The 20183-nt window shown below is 50.0% G+C and overlaps 2 protein-coding genes across 4 annotated transcripts; one reads left to right on the top strand and one right to left on the bottom strand.

Moving 5' to 3' along the window:
- The first annotated feature begins 700 nt into the window (after nucleotides 1-700).
- LOC124482621 (arf-GAP with Rho-GAP domain, ANK repeat and PH domain-containing protein 1) lies at nucleotides 701-13235 on the top strand. 3 transcript variants are annotated; one of them, XM_047043045.1, is made up of 25 exons: nucleotides 701-842; nucleotides 1402-1499; nucleotides 1618-1676; nucleotides 2834-3143; nucleotides 3382-3486; nucleotides 3865-3993; nucleotides 4071-4131; nucleotides 4466-4586; nucleotides 4964-5121; nucleotides 5322-5428; nucleotides 5747-5946; nucleotides 6429-6514; nucleotides 6711-6893; nucleotides 7027-7195; nucleotides 8179-8256; nucleotides 8930-9053; nucleotides 9141-9240; nucleotides 9960-10152; nucleotides 10256-10298; nucleotides 10389-10561; nucleotides 11052-11261; nucleotides 11401-11506; nucleotides 11677-11839; nucleotides 12648-12716; nucleotides 12945-13235. In XM_047043045.1, exons 2-24 carry the CDS (start codon nucleotides 1402-1404, stop codon nucleotides 12678-12680), a joined length of 3009 nt encoding a protein of 1002 aa, XP_046899001.1. In that variant the 5' UTR covers nucleotides 701-842; the 3' UTR covers nucleotides 12681-12716; nucleotides 12945-13235. The 3 variants fall into 3 exon arrangements, with proteins under 3 accessions (XP_046899001.1, XP_046899000.1, XP_046898999.1); XM_047043044.1 differs by lacking the exon at nucleotides 12648-12716 and having other exon boundaries at nucleotides 702-842; nucleotides 2837-3143; XM_047043043.1 differs by lacking the exon at nucleotides 12648-12716 and having other exon boundaries at nucleotides 702-842.
- ik (IK cytokine) lies at nucleotides 12944-20132 on the bottom strand. The gene is made up of 19 exons (XM_047043065.1): nucleotides 19967-20132; nucleotides 19595-19661; nucleotides 19371-19463; nucleotides 19055-19114; nucleotides 18638-18920; nucleotides 17442-17512; nucleotides 17160-17206; nucleotides 16731-16894; nucleotides 16348-16456; nucleotides 16137-16176; nucleotides 15372-15561; nucleotides 15199-15217; nucleotides 15023-15104; nucleotides 14827-14910; nucleotides 14542-14599; nucleotides 14340-14428; nucleotides 14115-14223; nucleotides 14003-14037; nucleotides 12944-13563 (listed from the first exon to the last, which is right to left on the bottom strand). The coding sequence occupies exons 1-19, from the start codon at nucleotides 19980-19982 to the stop codon at nucleotides 13536-13538; spliced, it is 1644 nt and encodes a 547-aa protein (XP_046899021.1). The 5' UTR covers nucleotides 19983-20132; the 3' UTR covers nucleotides 12944-13535.
- Nucleotides 20133-20183: the final 51 nt, after the last annotated feature.

Here is a 20183-nt window from a genome sequence, read left to right as displayed (position 1 = left end):
AATACTTATAACATCATAAGCAGTATTTCACTAGTTTAAATGTAGAATGTAAATTAGGTATATTGTGGTCTTTCTTACTCCCTTCTGATTGGAGTGTGTTCGAATTATCCTGTGCCCTCCCGCCCAATCTCGGTGTCACGGTGATCATGTCATAAGGAAATCCCCAGTTCCTTCTCTAGTGACTACATTCATATATTAATTTAGCAATCACATTCATTTTGCAGACATCTTTATCAAAATTGACGTACAGTCGAATTCGACCCTGGCAACCTCCATCCCCAGAACCCCATGGAAGGAAGCTATTAATTATAGCTAATAAACTGAATCTAACCTACATGTTTTCGCTAGAAGTAGGGTATCTCTAAAACAAATTGTGTTTCTGTACCTATTATTAATAATTATGAATTTTTCCTTTACTTAAATAAGAAATACAATACAAATTGATTTGATTTGATATGAGGCGAGTGACATTCATGCTGATGGTGACGCTACGTGACATGACCAATCTTCTCCGCAAGGTAAAACGCCAAATGATTCGGTGTGCTCCCGGAAGGATATAATTAGATAAGCTACTGTTATTTAGACTTATGCCGTGCCCCGAGGTTGTCCCCTGCCCGCACACCCGCCTCTTTCCCATAACACACCTGTTCAACTGGTTATACAGGTGCAACGCATGGACGTGTGATATCACAACCAGGTAAGATTGAAATGCAGTTTCACGTGAACAAAACACACCGCTGACGCACAACTGAACAGCAGTATATATATATACGACTATCTTAGAACTCCCTGAACTACCGTGGTGGTCATTTCTACACCAATACACCGCGGCAACCGACGAGGTAAACGTCTGATTTACAAGTCAAAAGGTTTTTGTGTGTATACATGTGAAAGTTAAACGTTTTTTTTTAACCGTTTTTATTCTTATATCGATCACACAAGTGTGTGTAATTGTTTGTTTATATTGTATCTGATGTTTATTACTTTCCTTGTTCATGCTACTAACTTGCTCATGTGACCTACTATCAGCGTGTTTTCACCTTTGAACACCTTAAGCAGCGCATGCAGTGATTATTTATGTCACTGAACTGCTGGTTGGATCCCAGTTTTGGTATAATATTTTCTAAATGTAATTTGTTGCCAAGCCGTCCCGCGTGAAGTTATTTATTTTTCATATGACTCACCCCTACAGGACTACATTCCAGTTTAGTGGTAGTAGCTCAAATTCAAGTTTATTGTCAAACATATTCAAGTTTCATGAAATGCATGATTGAGCTATGAGGTTAGAGAACAGACCGGTTCTGATGTAAGACTTAATGTCTAATAATACCTTGAGTAGGTGTGTGTCCATGGTGGTGTGTTTGTGTGTGTGTTGATATGTGTGTGTGTGTGCCCCTTCAGATGTCCTCAGAGTTATATACGGACCTGCCGGTCCCAGTGCCTAAGCCTCGCAACCGGTACAAACGCTCTGGAATCACCGTACAGACCTCCACTGACAGGTCAGACTCTCCTTCTCTCCCTTCTATAGTCCTCTTATTCTCTCTCCTCTCCTTTTCTCTCCCTTTCTCCTTTTCTTCTCCTCTCCTCAGCCCAGTGTGTGTTGTTCTTCCTTTACAGTGCCGTCCTGTCCCCAGAGATGGACAATTCTGCATCCTCCCCTGGACGTCACAGCAACGGTGAGTCAAGATGCTTATTGTCATGGCTGCAGTACCTGTCAGTTAAAGCTGGGGGTCAGATGGCTGAGCGGTTAGGGAGTTGGGCTATTAATCAGAAGGTTGTTGGTTTGATATCCGGGCCCTGCCAAATAACGTTGCGTCCTTGGGCAAGGCACTTCACCCTACTTGCCTCGGGTCCCTGTACTTACTGTAAGTCGCTCTGGATAAGAGACATTAGAGGCTGGTATGATGTGATGATTTTGTGGTTTTTATTGTGTAATATTGGAATTGTTGACATGGTGATTTCCTGCTTGGCTGCAAGGTTGAACATACAGTCAGATGAATACATGAAGTGCACGCTAGTGCTGTTCATGTACAATAGTCAAGCTCGGCTGTGGCTCTAACCTGTACTAAGTAGTTGTCAACTGTACACACCTGTCACCTGTCACCCAGGTAGGGAATGACTGGCTGATCTGGTCTTCAGATAGGGAGACAGACAAACAAGGTAATCAGACAATAAGGGAGGCAGGCAGGCAGACAGACACAGGCAGGCAGACAGACAGACAGGTAGGCAGGTAGGCAGACAGACAGGTAGGCAAACAGACAGATAGGCAGACAGACTGCTGCTGTAGATAACTGCTGTGTTTTGTTTTACTCCTAGCCTTTAGCCTCAACCTTGACCTAAGATCTAAGCTTTAGCTGTCATCTTTAGTGAAACATTCCTACGTGTGTAAATACAATCTGTATGGTTCTATCACGCCAGCACATAAAGTTCCTTCACTAAATGTTCCCTCTTGTTTACTGAAAACTGGTTTGGAAGAATGTAAGACAGGCGATTCAGGCACATGTACTTTGACACTGTGAACATCTTTTTTCTGCACACGCACTTACTGAGACATGACGAGACCAATTACCTGTCAAAGCTAATTTTTGGTCTATCGCGCTCTACATCTTTGTGTCTCTTTGTGTCTCTCTTTCTTTGTCTGTCTTTCTTATGTTTTTCTCACTCACTCCCTTCCTCGCTCCTTTTCACTCTTTTTTCTTTCTTTCTTTCTTTCTTTCTTTCTTTCTTTCTTTCTTTCTTTCTTTCTTTCTTTCTGTCTGTCTTTCACGCTCTCCTTCTCTCCCTCTCTATTTCTCTATTTGCCTGTCTCCCTCTCCCTCTTTCTTCTCCTCAGCAGATGCAGCTGTTATCCTCCAGACAGCCAGGAGTTTTGTCTCCCCCACCTCGCCCACCTCCCCCGTCCCCCGCCTCAGTCTACGTCGCGTGGGGAGCTCCTCCGCCTCCCCGGCAGAGTCCTCCCCGCCCCCTAGCCCGGAGGCGGAGTTTGACCCCTATGTGAGGGTAGTGCCTAACTGGGGCGACGGCTCCGGGTCCGGGTCCCTGTCGTCCGGGGGGGAGGAGGACTGCCCCCCAGCCCCCTCCACCCCCCCGCGGCCCCTGCCCCCCTGCCCCGGGGAGGGGAACACTGAGCTGAGGAACAGCAGGTAGGGACACAGCTGTCTGCTGTGTGTGTGTGTGTGTGTGTGTGTGTGTGTGTGAGATGGTGTGTCTGTCTCTGGATTGTTTGTGTACGATGCGTGTGTGGGGTGTTTGTGTATATTGTGTCTGTGTGAGGTATGTTGGTGTACCTCTGTATTGTGTGTGTGTGTGTGTGTGGATGGTGCGTGCATGTGGATGGTGCTGGTGTGTGTGTGTGTTAACGCTACCCTGTGTGTGTTGCAGCTCTGCCGCAGTCCATGTTAGTCCTGTTCCCTATAGACAAGCCCCGCCCCCTCCCCTGATCCGGGCACATTCCACATCCAGACCCCTGAAACAGAAAGCCCCACGGTACACACACACACCACACCACACACACACCCCTACACTATACACACACACACTCCACCTCCAGACCACTGCAATAGAGAGCCCCACACTACACACACACCAACACTAGACACGCACACCTACACTAGACAAACACACACTCCACCTCCAAAAGTCACACACACACACACACACATGCACACACCATACACACACTCCACCTCCAGCATACTCACAGACAAACACACACCATACACATACACCAACACCATACACACAATCACACACCTGCACATACGCATCTCACACACACCGTTGCACCCCCAACCCCATCTGGATGTAGTCTAGGTGGTTGGGTGACCGCTGTCCTGTCTGAGACTTGGTCTGCTGTGTTCTCAGAGCTGCCACCATCCGCGTCAGCCGCAAGAAGCAGCGGGGGGCCGGGGGGGCCGGGGGGCCGGCAGACCCCACGAGGAAGGAGAGCGTGGTGTCTCGCTCCAGCTGGCTGGACGTGTGGAAGGGTCGCAAGTAGGTACCGACGTCACGGACGATGTCACTTCCTTCACGAACCCTGTCCCTGACCCCCCTGACCCCTGTCTCTGCAGGCACAACGTCGTGTGGGCCAGCCTGGACGGACAGCTGATGTCTCTGTGGAAGAAACGCAATGTGAGTCAACTCTGTTGGTGCTCTCTTGTATCACTCTGATAGTATCTCAGTGGTACTCTGTCAATGCTCCAGGTGGTATTTGGTTAGTTCCTCGATAGTACGCTGGTGTTGCTCTGGTAGTACTTCAGTGGTACTCGGATACTACTCTCATTATGCTCCAGTAGTACTCTCACTATACTCCAGTAGTACTCTGGTAGTAATTGTTTTCTAGTTACACTCCAGTGATACCCTGGTAGTTATCTCTTAGTTCTATGGTAGTACTTTGACGGTAATTGTATTCAGGTGGTGCTCCAGTAATACTCTGACGGTAATTGTCCTCTGTATCTCTCTGTAGGACAAGTTCTCGGATGTGGTGTTCCATGTGTCCAGCGTGACCACGGTGAAGAAGCAGGAGAAGAGGCGCTTCTCTGTGTACTTCAAGAAGAAGCACTTTGAGTTCATGGCCCACAGTGACGGTGAGGCGCGCAGCCGCCGGCTCCAGCACACGGCTCACAGCCCCTCTCCTCACGCCTCCCTCCCGGAGGCGACGGGGAGATACTTGGGACTTACCTCCTCTCCTGTGCTCCCCTTTCCTCTCCTGTCCTGTCGTAACCTCTCCTCTCCTGTCCTGTCGTAACCCCTCCTCTCCTGTCCTCTCCTCTCCTGTCCTGTCGTGACCTCTCCTCTCCTCTCCTGTCCTGTCGTAACCTCTCCTCTCCTGTCCTGTCGTAACCCCTCCTCTCCTCTCCTCTCCTCTCCTGTCCTGTCGTAACCTCTCCTCTCCTGTGCTCCCCCTTCCTCTCCTCTCCTGTCCTGTCCTGTCCTGTCGTGACCTCTCCTCTCCTCCGCCCAGTGGTGCAGGAAGGCTGGGTGGCGTCCCTGCTGGCGTCCCGGGGTCGCGACCCCCCCGCCCCCCCCGAGCAGCAGGGTCACCTGACCATGAAGGACCCCCGGAGCCGCGTCTACGCTGCCGTGTACCAGCACCGCCTCTGGATCTACAACAACAAGGAGGTGTGTGTGTGTGTGATCTGAGGATAATCGTGTGTGTGTGATCTGAGGATAATCGTGTGTGTGTGTGTCTGATCAGAGGATGATCTTGTGTTGGACCTGAAGATGAAGTGTGCGTGACCTGAGGAGGATGTTGTGTGTGTGTGTGTGAAATGAGGATGATGTTATCTGTGTGTGGTCTGAGGATGACGTTGTGTGTGCAGGACTTCCAGCTGGGTGTAGGTATGACCTATGTCTCCATGGAGGTGGCGTCAGTCAAACCAACGGGACGTCACAGCTTCAGTCTCATCACCCCATACAAGACCTTCAAGTACGGACCTGGAACGTCCCTCTACCGCTATCTCTCTAGCTCTCCACCTCTCCCTAGCTCTCTACCTCGTTACCTCTCTACCCCTTTCTTTATCTCCCTCTCTCCCTCTCTCCCTTCTCCCTTTCCCCTTCTATCTCACCTTCTCTCCCTCCTCCTCTTTCCCTCCTTCTCTCTATATCTCCTCGCCAAATTTGAGTTGTTTAATCCAGTAAACAACCTTAATAGACTTACGTAAGACATCCAACCAGCAAACCTGGTCCTCTCCATCAGACCAGTCTCTGGACAGGAAAGTCACCTTAAAGTCCTCTTCCTGTCTAGCTTCTCGGCGGACTCGTCCAGAGACCTGGCCGTGTGGGTGGACTGCCTGGGGCAGGTGATCCGCAGTGCGCTCTCCTGCAGCCAGGTGGCGCTACAGCTCTGGGCCAGCCCCTGGAACAAAGTGTGTGCCGACTGTGGCAGTGCCAGCCCAGAGTGGGCCTCAGTCAACTTGCTGGCTGTCGTCTGTGAAGAGTGTGCCGGTAAGGTGGCGTTGCGAATGGTTCATTTTGTTAACTGGTTATGTGGTTGACGTGTTGTTATCTAGCTGGCTAAATGGTTATCTGGTTGTTATCTAATTTGTTAGCTGGTTAACTGTCTGCTTTGTGAACTGGGTAGCTGGTGAACTATTTTGTTATCTAGCTGGCTAAATGGTTATCTGGTTAGCTAACTTGTTAGCTGGTTAACTGTCTGGTTAGTGAACTGGGTAGCTGGTGAACTATTTTGTTATCTAGCTGGCTAAATGGTTATCTGGTTCGCTAACTTGTTAGCTAGTTAACTGTCTGGTTAGTGAACTGGGCAGCTGGTGAACTATTTTGTTATCTAGCTGGCTAAATGGTTATCTGGTTGGCTAACTTGTTAGCTGGTTGATGAACTGGATAGCTGGTGAACTATTTTGTTAGCTAGCCGGTTAACTGGTTAGCTAGTTGGTTGACTATCTGACAGGGTTGTGTGTGTTTCTCAGGTCAACACAGGTCTCTGGGTATCGGACTCTCCAAGGTGAGGAGTCTGAAGTTGGACAGCAAGGTTTGGACCGACCCTCTCATACAGGTGAGACAGGAAGGGCTCACACACGCATCATCTGCTCCATCACACTCCTCACCTGCCACACACTTTACACACCTCACCTGCCAACACACACCTCACCTGGTCCCACACACACACACACCTCGCCTGCTCACTCGGGAAGGATCAACATGATGACCGCCCGCCCCCTCTCTCTCTCGCCCCCCCCCCCCCTCCCCAGTTGTTTGTTCTCCACGGTAACCAGGCGAGCGGGGATGTGTGGGGTCACAATGTCCCGGCAGCAGAGCAGATCCTGCCCGACTGCTCGGTACAGCAGAGGTCAGAGTTCATCCAAGCCAAGTACCGCCGGGGGCGCTACCGACGCCTGCACTCGCTAGCCTCCAACCAAGCCCTCCTCTACAAGGTCAGACTGAAGTGGTGTGTGTTTGAGATGTTGTGTGTGTGTGTGGGGTGTGTCCTCTCCTCCAGAGGTGGTGTGAGCTGGTGTATTTGTGTGCGCGTTGGTGTGTGACGTGTGTGTGTTCTCTCTCCTCCAGAGGCTGTGTGAGGTGGTGTGTGGTCCGAATGTGGTGGAGACCCTCTCCCTGCTGTGCTCTGGGGCCCGGGTCCACACGGGCGCCGCCTCCGTCGCCTCCCCCCTGGCACGGGCTGAGAGGGCGGGGCAGGCCCTGCAGACTGAGCTGCTCCGACACAACGAGTACACAGGTACACACACACTAGTACAGGTACACACACACACACACTAGAACACACATACTCACACTAGTACACAGGTACACAGGTACACACACACACACACACACTAGTACACATCACTAGTACAGGTACACACACACACACACACACACACACACTAGAACACACATACTCACACTAGTACACAGGTACACAGGTACACACACACACACACACACTAGAACACACATACTCACACTAGTACACAGGTACACAGGTACACACACACACACACACACTAGAACACACATACACACACTAGTACACAGGTACACAGGTACACACACACACACACACACTAGAACACACACACACTAGAACACACACACACTAGAACACACATACTCACACTAGTACACATCCCTAGTACAGGTACACATACTCACACTAGTACATTTTACATTTACATTCAGTCATTTAGCAGACGCTCTTATCCAGAGTGACTTACAGTAAGTACAGGGACATTCACCCCGAGGCAAGTAGGGTGAAGTGCCTCGCCCAAGGACACAACGTCATTTGCCACGGCCGGGAATCGATCTGGCAACCTTCAGATTACTAGTCCGATTCCCTAACCGCTTAGCCATCTGACTCCCCCTAGTACACAGGTACACACACACACACACACACACACACTCACTAGTACAGGTACACACACTAGAACACACATACTCACACTAGTACAGAGTTCAAGTCTTTTATTGTCAGATGCACAGAACAGCACAGGGTCAGACTGGGCTCTGAAATTCTTAGGACAAGACAACGCAAAGCAACCTGAAATAACATAAGTACACAGAACATAGATTATATGATAAGCTAAAATATAGTAAACCTCCTGATATACAAATAATACACATGTACACACACACCACCTCACACACAGGCACAGACACACGAACACACAGTGTGAGCTGATTTCACTGAAATCTGTCATGTCATTGCATCCTATCTTCCAGAGTACCCAGCCTATCAGCACGAGAAGCTCAGGAGTGACCCCGCCTCTGACCCCGCCTGTGACCCCGCCTCCACTCCAGGTACGCTCCACCTGAGTTGTCATCATTCCCCACAGAGACACAAACTCACACTGTTGGTGTGAAAGTTGACCAGAACGTAATAACTGAAATGTTTTGGGTTGTTGTCGACTAAAACTAGGCTACAACTATGAAGGCAGGGCTTGAAATGAACTTTTTAACTTGGTAGGATTAGTGCACCTAACTGATAAAACCCAAATATCGGAGCACCCACTGAAAATGTTCATATTGTCTTTTCAGCTCTTCAAACTTTTAGCGCGAGTTAACTCCCTGTCACGTGACAACGTAGCGCAGTGACAAGGAGTGATTGATGGATAATTTTAACTTTGCATTCAAGTTAAGAACGTAAAGATGAAGTTAAACTGGTTAATTTACGTTGGATAGAATGGTAGACTGCATCAGCTCACAGCAGACACAGACTGTGCAGTAGGCTAATTTGCGAGCGTTTTGTAAAGAAATGAAAACGGGTCGCACCATAACGATTATTTTAACTTGCACAAATGCTCACACATATATTTTGAGGTCGCACAGATACAATTTCAGGAGCATATGCGACCAAAATGGAAGCATTTTCAAGCCCTGTATGAAGGATAAAGAGATTTTTTTTTGTCTAAGACAAATATGAAATATCTGCTCAAATGAACACTGGTGTGTGTGTGTGTGTGTGTGTGTGCAGGGGAGGAGGAGCTGCATGGGAAGCTGGAGGAGGACCGGTTCTTGTTCTCCCAGGAGAACAACGATGCAGCCTGCGACGTTCTGGACCTGAGAGAGGTCGTCTCTGTGTTTGACCGCTCTGCCGGGTATGGCGCACATGCACACGCACTAAGACACAACACACACAGACTGTCACTGTGTTGTGATGGAGGTTGTTGGTTTGAATCCCGCAGGTCCAACCATGAGTTTGAGATTGTGACCCTGACGGACAAGCTGCTGTGCAGCGCAGACATACGAGAGACACTCCTGGCTCACCTCACACACATCCTCAAGGTACACCTGTCTGTCGGCCTGTCTGTGTGTCTGCCTGCCCGCGTCTGTCTGTATGTCTGTCTGTGTCTGGATGCCTGCCTGCTTTTTTAGTTAAGTTACAGAAACTAGAGAGGGTACCATTTCTTTAACCTCAACTTTCCTAGACTTTTTTTTAAAAGTCAAAAAATCCAAAGTCGTAAAATCCAATACAAGCAACGCAATTGTGACCAAGTGGAAAATGTTCACACCGACATTATCTATATAGTGCAAAAACTGAGTGACTGAGTTAGGTTGGGAAAATAGATAATAAATAAGTACATGTAATATTTGTGACATAACACAGTGTGTGCCTTGCTGACGCAAGCACACCAAAATACTAAACCAAGGTAGCAAAAGATTTACTAAAACAACTTTCAGCTCAACTGAACATGGCAATGTGACATAAGAATCTCATATTCAAATAAATTATTCACCTAAGGAAATGCCAGTGCCTAGTTGCTGTGATGACAGGATTTTGCCATGATAAGTCATGAATTATATATTTTATTAAATAGTGTACGTACATTAGAAACTACATGTCTCGTTGCTTTGTGGGAAATTATTTGTGGCAAATTCTGTCCTTCTGTCAGTGTAAAGAACTAGTGCTAATTGTGTGTGTAAATGCGTGTGCGTGGCTGTATATACGCTTGTGCGTGGCTGGGTGAATGCGTGCGTATTTGCGTGTACGTGTGTGTGTGCAGGTGGTGCTCCCGGGCCCAGTGGAGGAGGCTGATCTGGGGGGCCTGCAGGCCGTGGCCAGGGTCTCCCTCCGGGAGGGCGACCGCCATCACGACGAGGTGTGGGCGGGGCTACAGAGGGGCGGGATCATCCTCTACTCCGCCGACGCCCAGAGACACCGAGAAAGACTGCCCCTCACCTCACACATGCGCTACAGTAAGACACACACACACACGCTAACTACAGTACGGACCACACACACATGCTACAGTAAGACACACGCACTCACACGTTGTGTAACCTTGCGCCTCCTCTCCAGATATGTCCTCTGAGACCACCATAGAGCTGCAGATGGAACTCAGGTTAGTCGGTGACACATAATGACCCTGGTCACATGACCCTGTCACAAACACACACAGGGTAGCACCTGAGCGTCTCCTCTCCCCTTCCAGGACCCTCTCTCTGCAGTTCGAGGGACAGCACAGCTGCCAGTCGTGGTTCGAGGGGCTGGCACAGGCGACCGTACCCATGGAGGAGGGCAGGGATGCGGCCCTGCTGCCCTCGGCCCCCCTGGGCAGGGTTCCCCCTGCGGTGGATCGCTGTATCTCACACATCACCCTGCACGGTGAGAAGGGGAGAAGTTACACTATTTTTGCGTTTTGACCACAAGAGGCAAACTTTAAATCACATTATTTTTTATTGTATTTATTCAACGATATATATATAAGTGAGAGAAGTCTGTTCATGGCTAGATACCTACTGTTGCTAACTCGAAGGTGGTGTATATTGTGTTCTGAATTATGGTTTGGTCTGCATTTCCATTGAAAATCGAAGAATGGGACTGCTAATATTTCTGCTGTGTCACAATCTCGCGTTGTAAATACCCAGCCACTGTCAATAACATTTTCACATCTGTTTGGTCGTTTTCTATATTCCTTCAAATATTTCGCTTTCTGGCTAGCTCCATTTTTGCACACACCTACAGCTAACACTGCGACTGGGACTGCTCTCACGTCAAAGGATTAGCCGTGGTTAGCCTAGCCTAGCAAGATTCTCAATGCATTTTCTTCTGCTCCCCCATATTTTTCCTCCTTCCTTCCCCTCTCTCATCTCAGGTCTGAAGGTGGAGGGCGTGTACCGGCGCTGTGGCGTGGCCACTAAGGTGAGACAATTGGTGGAGGCCCTGTGCGCCTCGCCGGGCTCCGCCCCCTTGGAGACAGACGAGCAGGGCGTGCTGGACGCGGCCGCCGCCCTCAAGATGTACGTCCGCCAGCAGGAGGCGCTCATCCCCCCCCAGCACGCACAGCTGTGGGTGGAGGCTGCAGGTGAGGCTGGGGGGAGAGGAAGGCTAGGGAAGGGTGGGTGGGAGGCTGGGGGGGGGAGGCTGGGTGGAGGGGGGGGAGGTTAGAGGCCCGCCTTCTCTCTATCTCACCACTTTACCTGTGTGTGTGTGTGTGTGTGTAGCTGAGCCAGTGGAGGCTGTGAGGCTGGCCTCATACAGGAAGCTCCTGAAGCAGCTTCCTACCGATAATAGAGCCACCCTCAACACGCTGTGCGGACACTTCTACGTGTAAGAACACACACACACAATAATACACACATCAGACAGTACACACACACACGCACATCAAACACACACATCAAACTGTACACACACACACACACACACACACACACACACACACCTTCAAGACAATTGACCTCTCTTTCCATGCCTTCCCTCTCTCCTCCCCTCTCCAGAGTGCAGCTGTACAGTGGGGATAACAAGATGACAGCCCAGAACTTGGCTGTGGTGTTTGTTCCCACTCTGTTCCCCGACCAGCTGAGCCTGAACCCGGCCTCCAACTCCAACATGGTCCGACTCTCCCGCGAGCTCATCATACACCACGCCCTGCTGTTCATGGTACGCTCTCTCTCTCTCTCACACACCATACACTGCTGTTCATGGTACGCTCTCTCTCTCTCTCACACACCATACACTGCTGTTCATGGTACGCTCTCTCTCACACACCATACACTGCTGTTCATGGTACGCTCTCTCTCTCTCTCTCTCACACACACCATACACTGCTGTTCATGGTACGCTCTCTCTCTCTCTCTCTCTCTCTCTCCCACACACCATACACTGCTGTTCATGGTACGCTCTCTCTCTCACACACACCATACACTGCTGTTCATGGTACGCTCTCTCTCACACACACACATCATACACCATACACTGCTGTTCATGGTACTTTCACACACACAGATACACACACAAACACTCATGCATATCATATACATGCACACACATCGTACTCCACACCGCTGTTCATGGTACGCTCTCTCTCTCTCACACACACCATACACTGCTGTTCATGGTACGCTCTCTCTCTCTCTCTCACACACACACATTATATACACACACATCATACATCGGTGTTCATGGTAAGTTCTCTCCTTCACACACACACAGCCACACACTATCAGGGGGAAAACCCCTAAGATCTGGCAGTTTTAAATGGTCACCACCAGACTCAACTAACACACTAATCACCAATAACCAGAACCACCAAGCTGTTGGGCGCCAAGGGTGTAGAATGCTGTTTGGTACTAAGGATCTACAACAGTGTTTAGCACTAAGGTTCTAGAACACCGCATTTGGGACCAAGGTTCTAGAGCACGTTTGGTATGCTCCAATCACACATGTTCCTCCGTTTCTCCCTGTCAAGAGTGTTCTGCTGGCTGGCCAGGAGTTAGACTGACCCTCGGGGGCAACCCCTAACCTGTAACCCCCGCAGGTAACCCTTAACCTCTAACCTCCTGCTTCCCCCTCAAGGCTGTATACCTGGCTGGCTGAAAGCTTACCTGGCTCACTACTGATCTTGCTGGCTGACTGGCTATCTGCTTACCTAACTGGCTGATTGCTGACCTGGCTAACTGCTGACGTGGCTGACTGCCTACAGAGCCTGACTGCCTGGCTTGCTAGCTGTTTGCCTAGCTGTGACCCTGTCTCTCTCTGTCTGCAGGGCACCAATGTGGAGGAGTGTGAAGAGCAGATCACCGTTCTCTGACATCTTCGTCACACCTCCACCCTCCTCTTCCTCAGCTCCACCACCGCACCTCTTCACTTAGCTATGGTCTGGGGAAAAAAATAACTCGCCATTTTCAGCTCACGTTTATTATAACATGTGTATAGTGTATGTAATACAACATATTTGGCTTTTTTTTAAACTTTATTATACAAACTTGCTTGGATCTATACAAATGTCTTCCTAATCATGTGTTGTGTTAAAAAAATTAAAGCCAAATAAATCAGAGGTACTGGTTGGATTCACTGCTTGTAGTTCAGCATGGGAGGGAGGGAGGGAGGGAGCAGCCCAGACTAGGATATCACATTCGACAATGGCAGGAGCAGAAGTAACATGTATAATAAATGTTATAAGAATAATGTTGAAATAACATAGTATCTTAATGGTAGTAGTAATATTAATAATAATAATAATAATAACAGCAGCAATACTAGGAGAGGCTGGAAATGGAGAATCTAAACATCTGACACGTCCTAAATTTACAAGCGGGGTTTTGTGGAAGGAGGGGTGGAGGTGCAGGAGGAGCTATCAGTACTTGGGCCTCTTCACACTGACCCTGAGGAGAGAGAGAAAACACCAAACATCAGCATAGGACCAGACTGGGACTACAACACCCATACTGCTAGATCTACTCCCTCCCATCACATCCCTGGAGGTAGTGGAGAGATGAGAGGTAAGAGGAGAGATGGAGGGATGATGCAGATGGAGGGATGAGAGAGGGGCAGGAAGAGGAGAGACGGAGGGATGAGGGGGAGGAGGAGGCAAGAAGAGGAGAGACGGAGGGATGAGGGGGAGGAGGCAGGAAGAGGAGAGACGGAGGGATGAGGGGGAGGAGGAGGCAGGAAGAGGAGAGATGGAGGGATGAGAGAGGAGGCAGGAAGAGGAGAGATGGAGGGATGAGAGAGGAGGCAGGAAGAGGAGAGATGGAGGGATGAGAGAGGAGGCAGGAAGAGGAGAGATGGAGGGATGAGACTGGTAGGAAGAGAGGAACTTACCCGTCAGCCTCCATCTTCTTCCTCTTCTCGATGATCTGTGAAGGAAAAGGCACGTGGTGAGCTCGCATCCTCCAAGACGTCTACGTATGACATCACATCCTGGTGTACTCACTGCGCTGATCTTCTTCCACTGGCGGTCCAGCTCTGCTTTCTCATTGGTCTCTTTGAAGCGCCGCGTCTTTCTCCCCTCGGACATTTTAATGCCGTACTGGAACGCCGCTCTGCGTACAAACACACACAAACACACATTACTGCAGTTTTGCACATAAGGAGGAGGGTGCATTCCTTGGGCAGGACCTCTTTGTTATAGTGTGTCAACAATGTGTGTGTGTATTACTTGGGCAGGGCCTCCTTGTTGTTCATGTAGTCGCTGTACTCCTCCTGAGTATCAAAGTCCCAGCGCCCGAGAGGACCCTTCTTGTTACCCTGGAAACACATACACACACAGCCAATGAACACACTGAACTGTGCTACGGGGGGGGAAGGACCTTGGAGGATCTTTGGCATTGTATGGTGCATTGTGGGAAGTGTAGTCAGACCTGGTCCATTTTGGTGTAGTCCACTTCCTCGTCACTGTCCACTGCCAGGTCATCCATGCTGGGGGGGGGGGGGGGGGGGGGGGGGGGGGGGGGGGTGGGAGAAGAGAAGGGAGAGACCAGAGAATAGGACATGGTAGAGAACAGAGACCCCAGTTAAATTCTCAGTAACAATGCGACATTTAGATATGGACCAGAAGGTTCTAGCAGGGACTGATTCTAACAGGGTCAGGTTCTAGGGAGCTAGAAAAAGGTCTGGCTCTAGTGTTGTAGCGGGCTGAGACGTACGTTGCAGGGTAACACTCTGCGTAGCTGTTGGACATCCCAAAGAAATCTCCCAGGTGCTGCTTCTCCTCACGACGACTACCTGCAGTGGAGACAAGTCAAGGAGAACCAACACACTACACACACACATACAGGCCAACCAACACACACACACTCTCCCTGGACAGATGGATTGGCCAATGAGCATCGAGAAGGATATGTCTCCTCGGCCTGCCATTGGGCAGTCGTTCCAGCAAACTTCTCATTGATCAGCTTGATCTGGTCCTTGATAGACACTGGGGCTGTAAAGAGGAACACACACACAGGGAGAGGGGTCAGGGATAGGTCAAGGAGGGTTAGGTATGAGGGGAGGCTTAAAGACGAAGAGGGGCTTACCCGGCTCAATCTCCAGGGCCTGCAGACAGACAGACACACGGACAAACACAGAGATGACAACATTAGTCACTCCATCGTCAGGGGCTAGGACCATGTGATCCGGTATTAACAGTAGCGGCGCCAAAGACGGCGCGCGTGCTCATGTGATCAGGCGTCGCCGCCGGCCAACCGACCTCGTCGTCGGCCTTGGGCTTCTCAAAGTAGCTGTGTCGCTTTTTCTCCTCCTCCCGGTCCCTCTCCCGGTCCCTCTCTCGCTCCCTCTCGCGGTCCCTCTCTCGCTCCCTCTCCCGGTGGCGGTCCTTCTCCTTGTCCCTCACAGCCTTGGACGTGGAGGGGATGTAGTCGCCGATGTCCTCGAAGATGCTGAGGAACGCGGGGGGAACCGAGGGCTAGTTACTTACCAAACGCTTTTCCTGCACTCGGTTGGATTCATGTGGTCTACTTTCGAGATATGACATTGGAGTACAATCTGGGATTATATTTATATATTGTGTCATTTCTATGTATGAAAAATGATCAATCCAACTTCAAAGGATTCGTATTCCGTATATAATTTTTTTTTTTACAGACACATTGGAACTTGTGTTGAGGTTTTGTCTGTTGTTTCTATTTTTGTGATAATTATGATGATCCGATGTTCGAGAGCGAAACGTCGTTAGTAGGTGTGGTGGGCCTCTTGATTTAGTCCAGGTGGAAAGGGATTACACGGGAGAGGAAGGGCAAACATTTTCCTACTGCACAGTCTCTGGTCAATGGGGATACGGCATACGAATCCTTTGAAGTTGGATTGATCATTTTTCATACATAGAAATGATCATCCAATAAAAGGTGAATCGCTGGAGGAGGAGAGAGGAGGCCAGGAGGAGAGAGATTCACCCAATCAGGGGTCTGGAACATGCAGGGTTAGGAGAGAAGGTGCGAGTCTGAGCTGGTCTCACCTGATATCTGCTTCCGGAGCCTTCTTCTCATCCAGTTTACCTGTTCACACACACAAACACAGAAAGAGAGATCAATTCTTCACACACACACACTATGTATATAAAGTAGGTACAGTATTCTGCAGGTAAACACATAGATGTATGCTGAGGCCTGCAGTAGTGCGTGTGACCGGAAGCACGCACGCACACACACACACACACACAGGCCTACCCTTCTCCTTCCTCTTCATCTTCTTGTTGCGTGTCCCCTGGCGCAGGTAGGACAGGATCTGGGTCAGCTTGCTGATCACAATGTCATTGGTGGTGAGGGTGGTCTGGGCCTAGGGGGGTTACACACACACACACACACACACACTTACACACACTTGAAGACAGACTCTGGTGAGAGGTGTGTGTACCTCCAGGGTTGGGCAGTCAGCCTTGCTGCGTATGAGCGTGGTGGGGATGTGTGTGTGTGTGTACAGGTGTGTGTGTGTGTACAGGTGTGTGTGTGTGTACCTCCATGGTAGGACAGTCAGCCTTGCTGCGGATGAGCGTGGTCGGGATGTGTGTGTGTGTACAGGTGTGTGTGTGTGTACAGGTGTGTGTGTGTACCTCCATGGTAGGACAGTCAGCCTTGCTGCGGATGAGCGTGGTGGGAATGTCAGTGTCCGCGTACTCGTCCTCCAGGTCGACCACGTACGCCATGCGACCAGGCAGGAAGAGCTCGTTACGCTCCGTCTGGCGCCCCTTGAACAGGATACGGTAGATGTTCCTTCCTGTGGGGCGCGACGGTTGCCGGCGTTAGCCACGAGCTAACCAGGGAGTGTCAGCCACATGCCTGCTAAGTGGCTAGCATTAGCCACATGCTAACCAATAAGCGTTAGCCACATGCCTGCTAACACAGCTAGGGTTAGCAACATGCTAGTCGGGCCAGTTGTAGAGAACATTACTAACGTAACTAGCTTTAGCTATAGGCTAACAGCAGGTGAGCATCTGGCCGGCTCAACATGGCGGCGCACTGGAGACCTGTGGCTCACTTACCCATACGAGTCTTGAACTCAATCTTTTCCTCCGGCTCCACCTCTCTCCTGGGGGGGGGGGGGGGGGGGGGGGGGGGGGGGGGGGGGGGGGGGGGGGAGGGGAAGAAGGGGTAATGTTAGCTCAGGGGTTAGAGTGTGGGGGAAATTTTGTTTTACAGAGACAGACAGACATGGGAGAGAGACACATACAGAGTGAGGGGACAGACAAATAGAGAGGGGGACAGAGAAAGGGAGAAAAAGAGACAAACAGATACATAAAGAGAGAGAGACTAGACAAACGTACTTGACTTCTTTCTGTACTTTCTCGATCAAGTCCTCCTCTTCCTTTTCCTTGCTGGTGATCTCAGCTCGCACCTGGAGACACACACACATCAGTATCATGCCTAATGCAAGAAAGTCAAAGTGTTGCATTTGTCAAGTGGACTTCACAATTTCTTAGGTCACATGGCAAGCAACAGCTACATAGTACATTAAAAAGAGTCAAAATAATGGCAAGAAAACCTTAAGTAGCGATAAACATTAGCAGCAGTTCCAGAGCCAGGGAGAAGACCTTGTTCAGGCACTACGTTATATTTGAGTGATTTTGTTTGTCTTCCCCTGAGGTGTCTGGAGGGACAGAGAGGACAGACTGGCCTAGATTATATTTATACTCTTCGGACAGACGGAGGAGAAGGACAAGGAGGAGCGGGAGGGAGGGAGGGGAAGGAGGTGAGGACAGCAGGGCATCTAAACCACCATCTTTTTTTCAGTCTATCAAGGCGTTGGCCAGTGGGAGCTTGCTGGCCATCTCTGCTCCATGATAACACAATTCAGGAGGAGAGGAGGGAGAGGGGAGGACAAGATGGCAGGAGACGCTTTTTCGCCGCATGGTACTGGCTCCACTCAAATTCTTTTAGAACCAAGTATATTTGTTTTCCACTGTAGAATTGTACACCCTCAATGTAGCTGGTCGTCTTAGCGATGTCGCATGAAACAGACGTGACATCCTCATTCTATACTCTACACCGCTGGATCCTTTGGTCAGCAACCAAACAGAGAACGTCTGCACCTCCTCAAAAACCACGTGTAGTATTGCGAGTTGCTATTTAATCAAGGAGTAGGCAGAAGTCAGTGGGAGCTAGCTTGCCATCTCTGCTTCACAGGTATGAACATAGATCACACCAACACTATCTTCCATTTGTAGAGGACTGGCCGAGTGGACTTCAAGAGAAGGGAGGAAGGGAGGAGGAAGGGAAGAGGGGAGGGGAGAGAGTAAAAGGAGGAGGGGAGAGATGAAAGGACGAGGGGAGGAGGGGGGAAGAGGAGGAAGGGAAGAGGGGGAGGAGGAGAGGAGAGAGGAAAAGGAGGAGGGGAGAGATGAAAGGAGGAGGGGAGACGGAGCACGAGAAAAGGAGGAGAGAGGAAAGGAGGAGGGGAGAGGAGGAGAGAGAAAAGGGAGGCGGAGGTGGAAAGCAGGGCTCGGACTCCCGACTGCCTCACCTTCTGCAGCAGGGCAAAATCCAGCCCCTTCACCAAGTGAGTGTGCTCCATGTCACCTCCCAAGAACTTGGACTCCTGGATGAGTTGGCGCCTCTTCTCCGCGGCCGAGTGGTCGGCCTCGGCGGTGGGGCCCACGGCGCGGTAGTTTGCCGTGGTGCTGATCAGCTCCGTCTCCTCGTAGTCCTTGTTGACGCCGTCGCGGCGCTCGCGGGCCCGGTCGCGGTACTTCTCCGCCAGCTCGCGCTCCCGCTCTATCTCCTGCTGCCGCAGCTTGGCATAGTAGCTGGGGGACAGGGGGGGGGGGGGGGGGGGGGGTCATACAGATATTTAGGTGTGCCGTTGTTCCTCACAGAAAAATATAACCCATCATGGATAATCTGGCTGGAACGCCACCGTGGTAACAGATACGCAGCTCACCTTTTCTTCTTCCTCCTGCGAGCAGCTGGATCCTCATCCTCATTGTAGTCACGTGGCATTCTGGGAAAGGCATGGAGGAGGTTAGCCCCTGGACTTAACAACAACTGACACCAGATATAACTAATTTTCATCATTATCAGGAAGCTTGGCCGTTCACCCCAACGTTTAGTTTTTCTAAATGTCCCAATTCGGCAGTTGAAGATCATTTGCACAGTAAGGACAAGGTTGATGAATGCGCCATCGAGAATAACTTTGGGAAACATCTGGCCCCCTTATGACACATTTTTTATCACTGCTCGTCATCACCATCACTCACTCATGGTGTCTGGACTTGGAGGGTGGTGCCGAGGACGGTGCGGAGCGCGGGGTCATCAACAGCTTACGGAAGTCGTCATTGGTCAGTTTGGACCTGGTGGTGACGGGGGAAGATATTCAGGTCACTCAGAACATAAATACAGAAGACAACACAGCTAAACCAGCTACATTACCGCTGCTGTTCAAATAAAAAGACAGACAGAGAGAAATAAACACTCGTCTTACTGCATCGCGGAACGGTGGTCCTCCACCTCATGGTTGTCGGGGGCTAGGGGGTTGGAGTAGGCTTCGGCTGCGAGGGAGACATGGGTGTTAGCACATGAAGCCATGGAGAAGCTGCTCTAGACTGTCTCAGCACAAACTGCTAGAAGTACAGTCATTAGCTATGCTATAGCTCCATAACTCCCTAGAGAGTTAAAAACTAGGTTGCTTCAACCCTAAGTTGAGTATATCGCCATGATCTACATAGCTTCAGCCGTCCCTCGGTAGTTGATCTAGTTAGCACTAGCTAGCTTGTTAGCTAGCTTATACCTATAATAACGTTAAAGCTAGCTTGTTAGCTAGCTCTAATGCAAATGCCAAATATAATGTACTTACTTTCTCGTTCCGGCATCTTGATGCAGATGTGGGTCACACTCCCTAGAAGAGTGTACGATAAATGATAATTCAAATTAATAAACACACGAGCATTAGTCTTTTGCGTTCTTCCTTGTTGTCTACGAGGTTGCTGTGAATTCGCTTCGGGAAAACGGAAGTGACAGTCCCTTGTAATCAACAGTCGAACGTCTGGTTGACTACTCGATCACTCTATTGG

The sequence above is a fragment of the Hypomesus transpacificus genome, chromosome 20, assembly GCF_021917145.1.
Source record: "Hypomesus transpacificus isolate Combined female chromosome 20, fHypTra1, whole genome shotgun sequence".
Classification (NCBI taxonomy): domain Eukaryota; kingdom Metazoa; phylum Chordata; class Actinopteri; order Osmeriformes; family Osmeridae; genus Hypomesus; species Hypomesus transpacificus.
This window is presented reverse-complemented; position numbering and strand designations above follow the sequence as displayed.

Excerpts from the sequence above, each read along its gene's own strand:
- LOC124482621 (XM_047043043.1), top strand. The coding sequence starts at position 1,402 with ATGTCCTCAGAGTTATATACGGACCTGCCGGTCCCAGTGCCTAAGCCT. Across the intron at positions 7,196-8,178 it reads CCGACACAACGAGTACACAG|AGTACCCAGCCTATCAGCAC; the intron begins GTACACACACAC and ends CCTATCTTCCAG. Across the intron at positions 11,840-12,944 it reads ACCACGCCCTGCTGTTCATG|GGCACCAATGTGGAGGAGTG; the intron begins GTACGCTCTCTC and ends CTCTGTCTGCAG.
- ik (XM_047043065.1), bottom strand. Across the intron at positions 16,457-16,730 it reads CTGACTGTCCTACCATGGAG|GCCCAGACCACCCTCACCAC; the intron begins GTACACACACAC and ends TAACCCCCCTAG. Across the intron at positions 14,429-14,541 it reads ACTACACCAAAATGGACCAG|GGTAACAAGAAGGGTCCTCT; the intron begins GTCTGACTACAC and ends ATGTGTTTCCAG.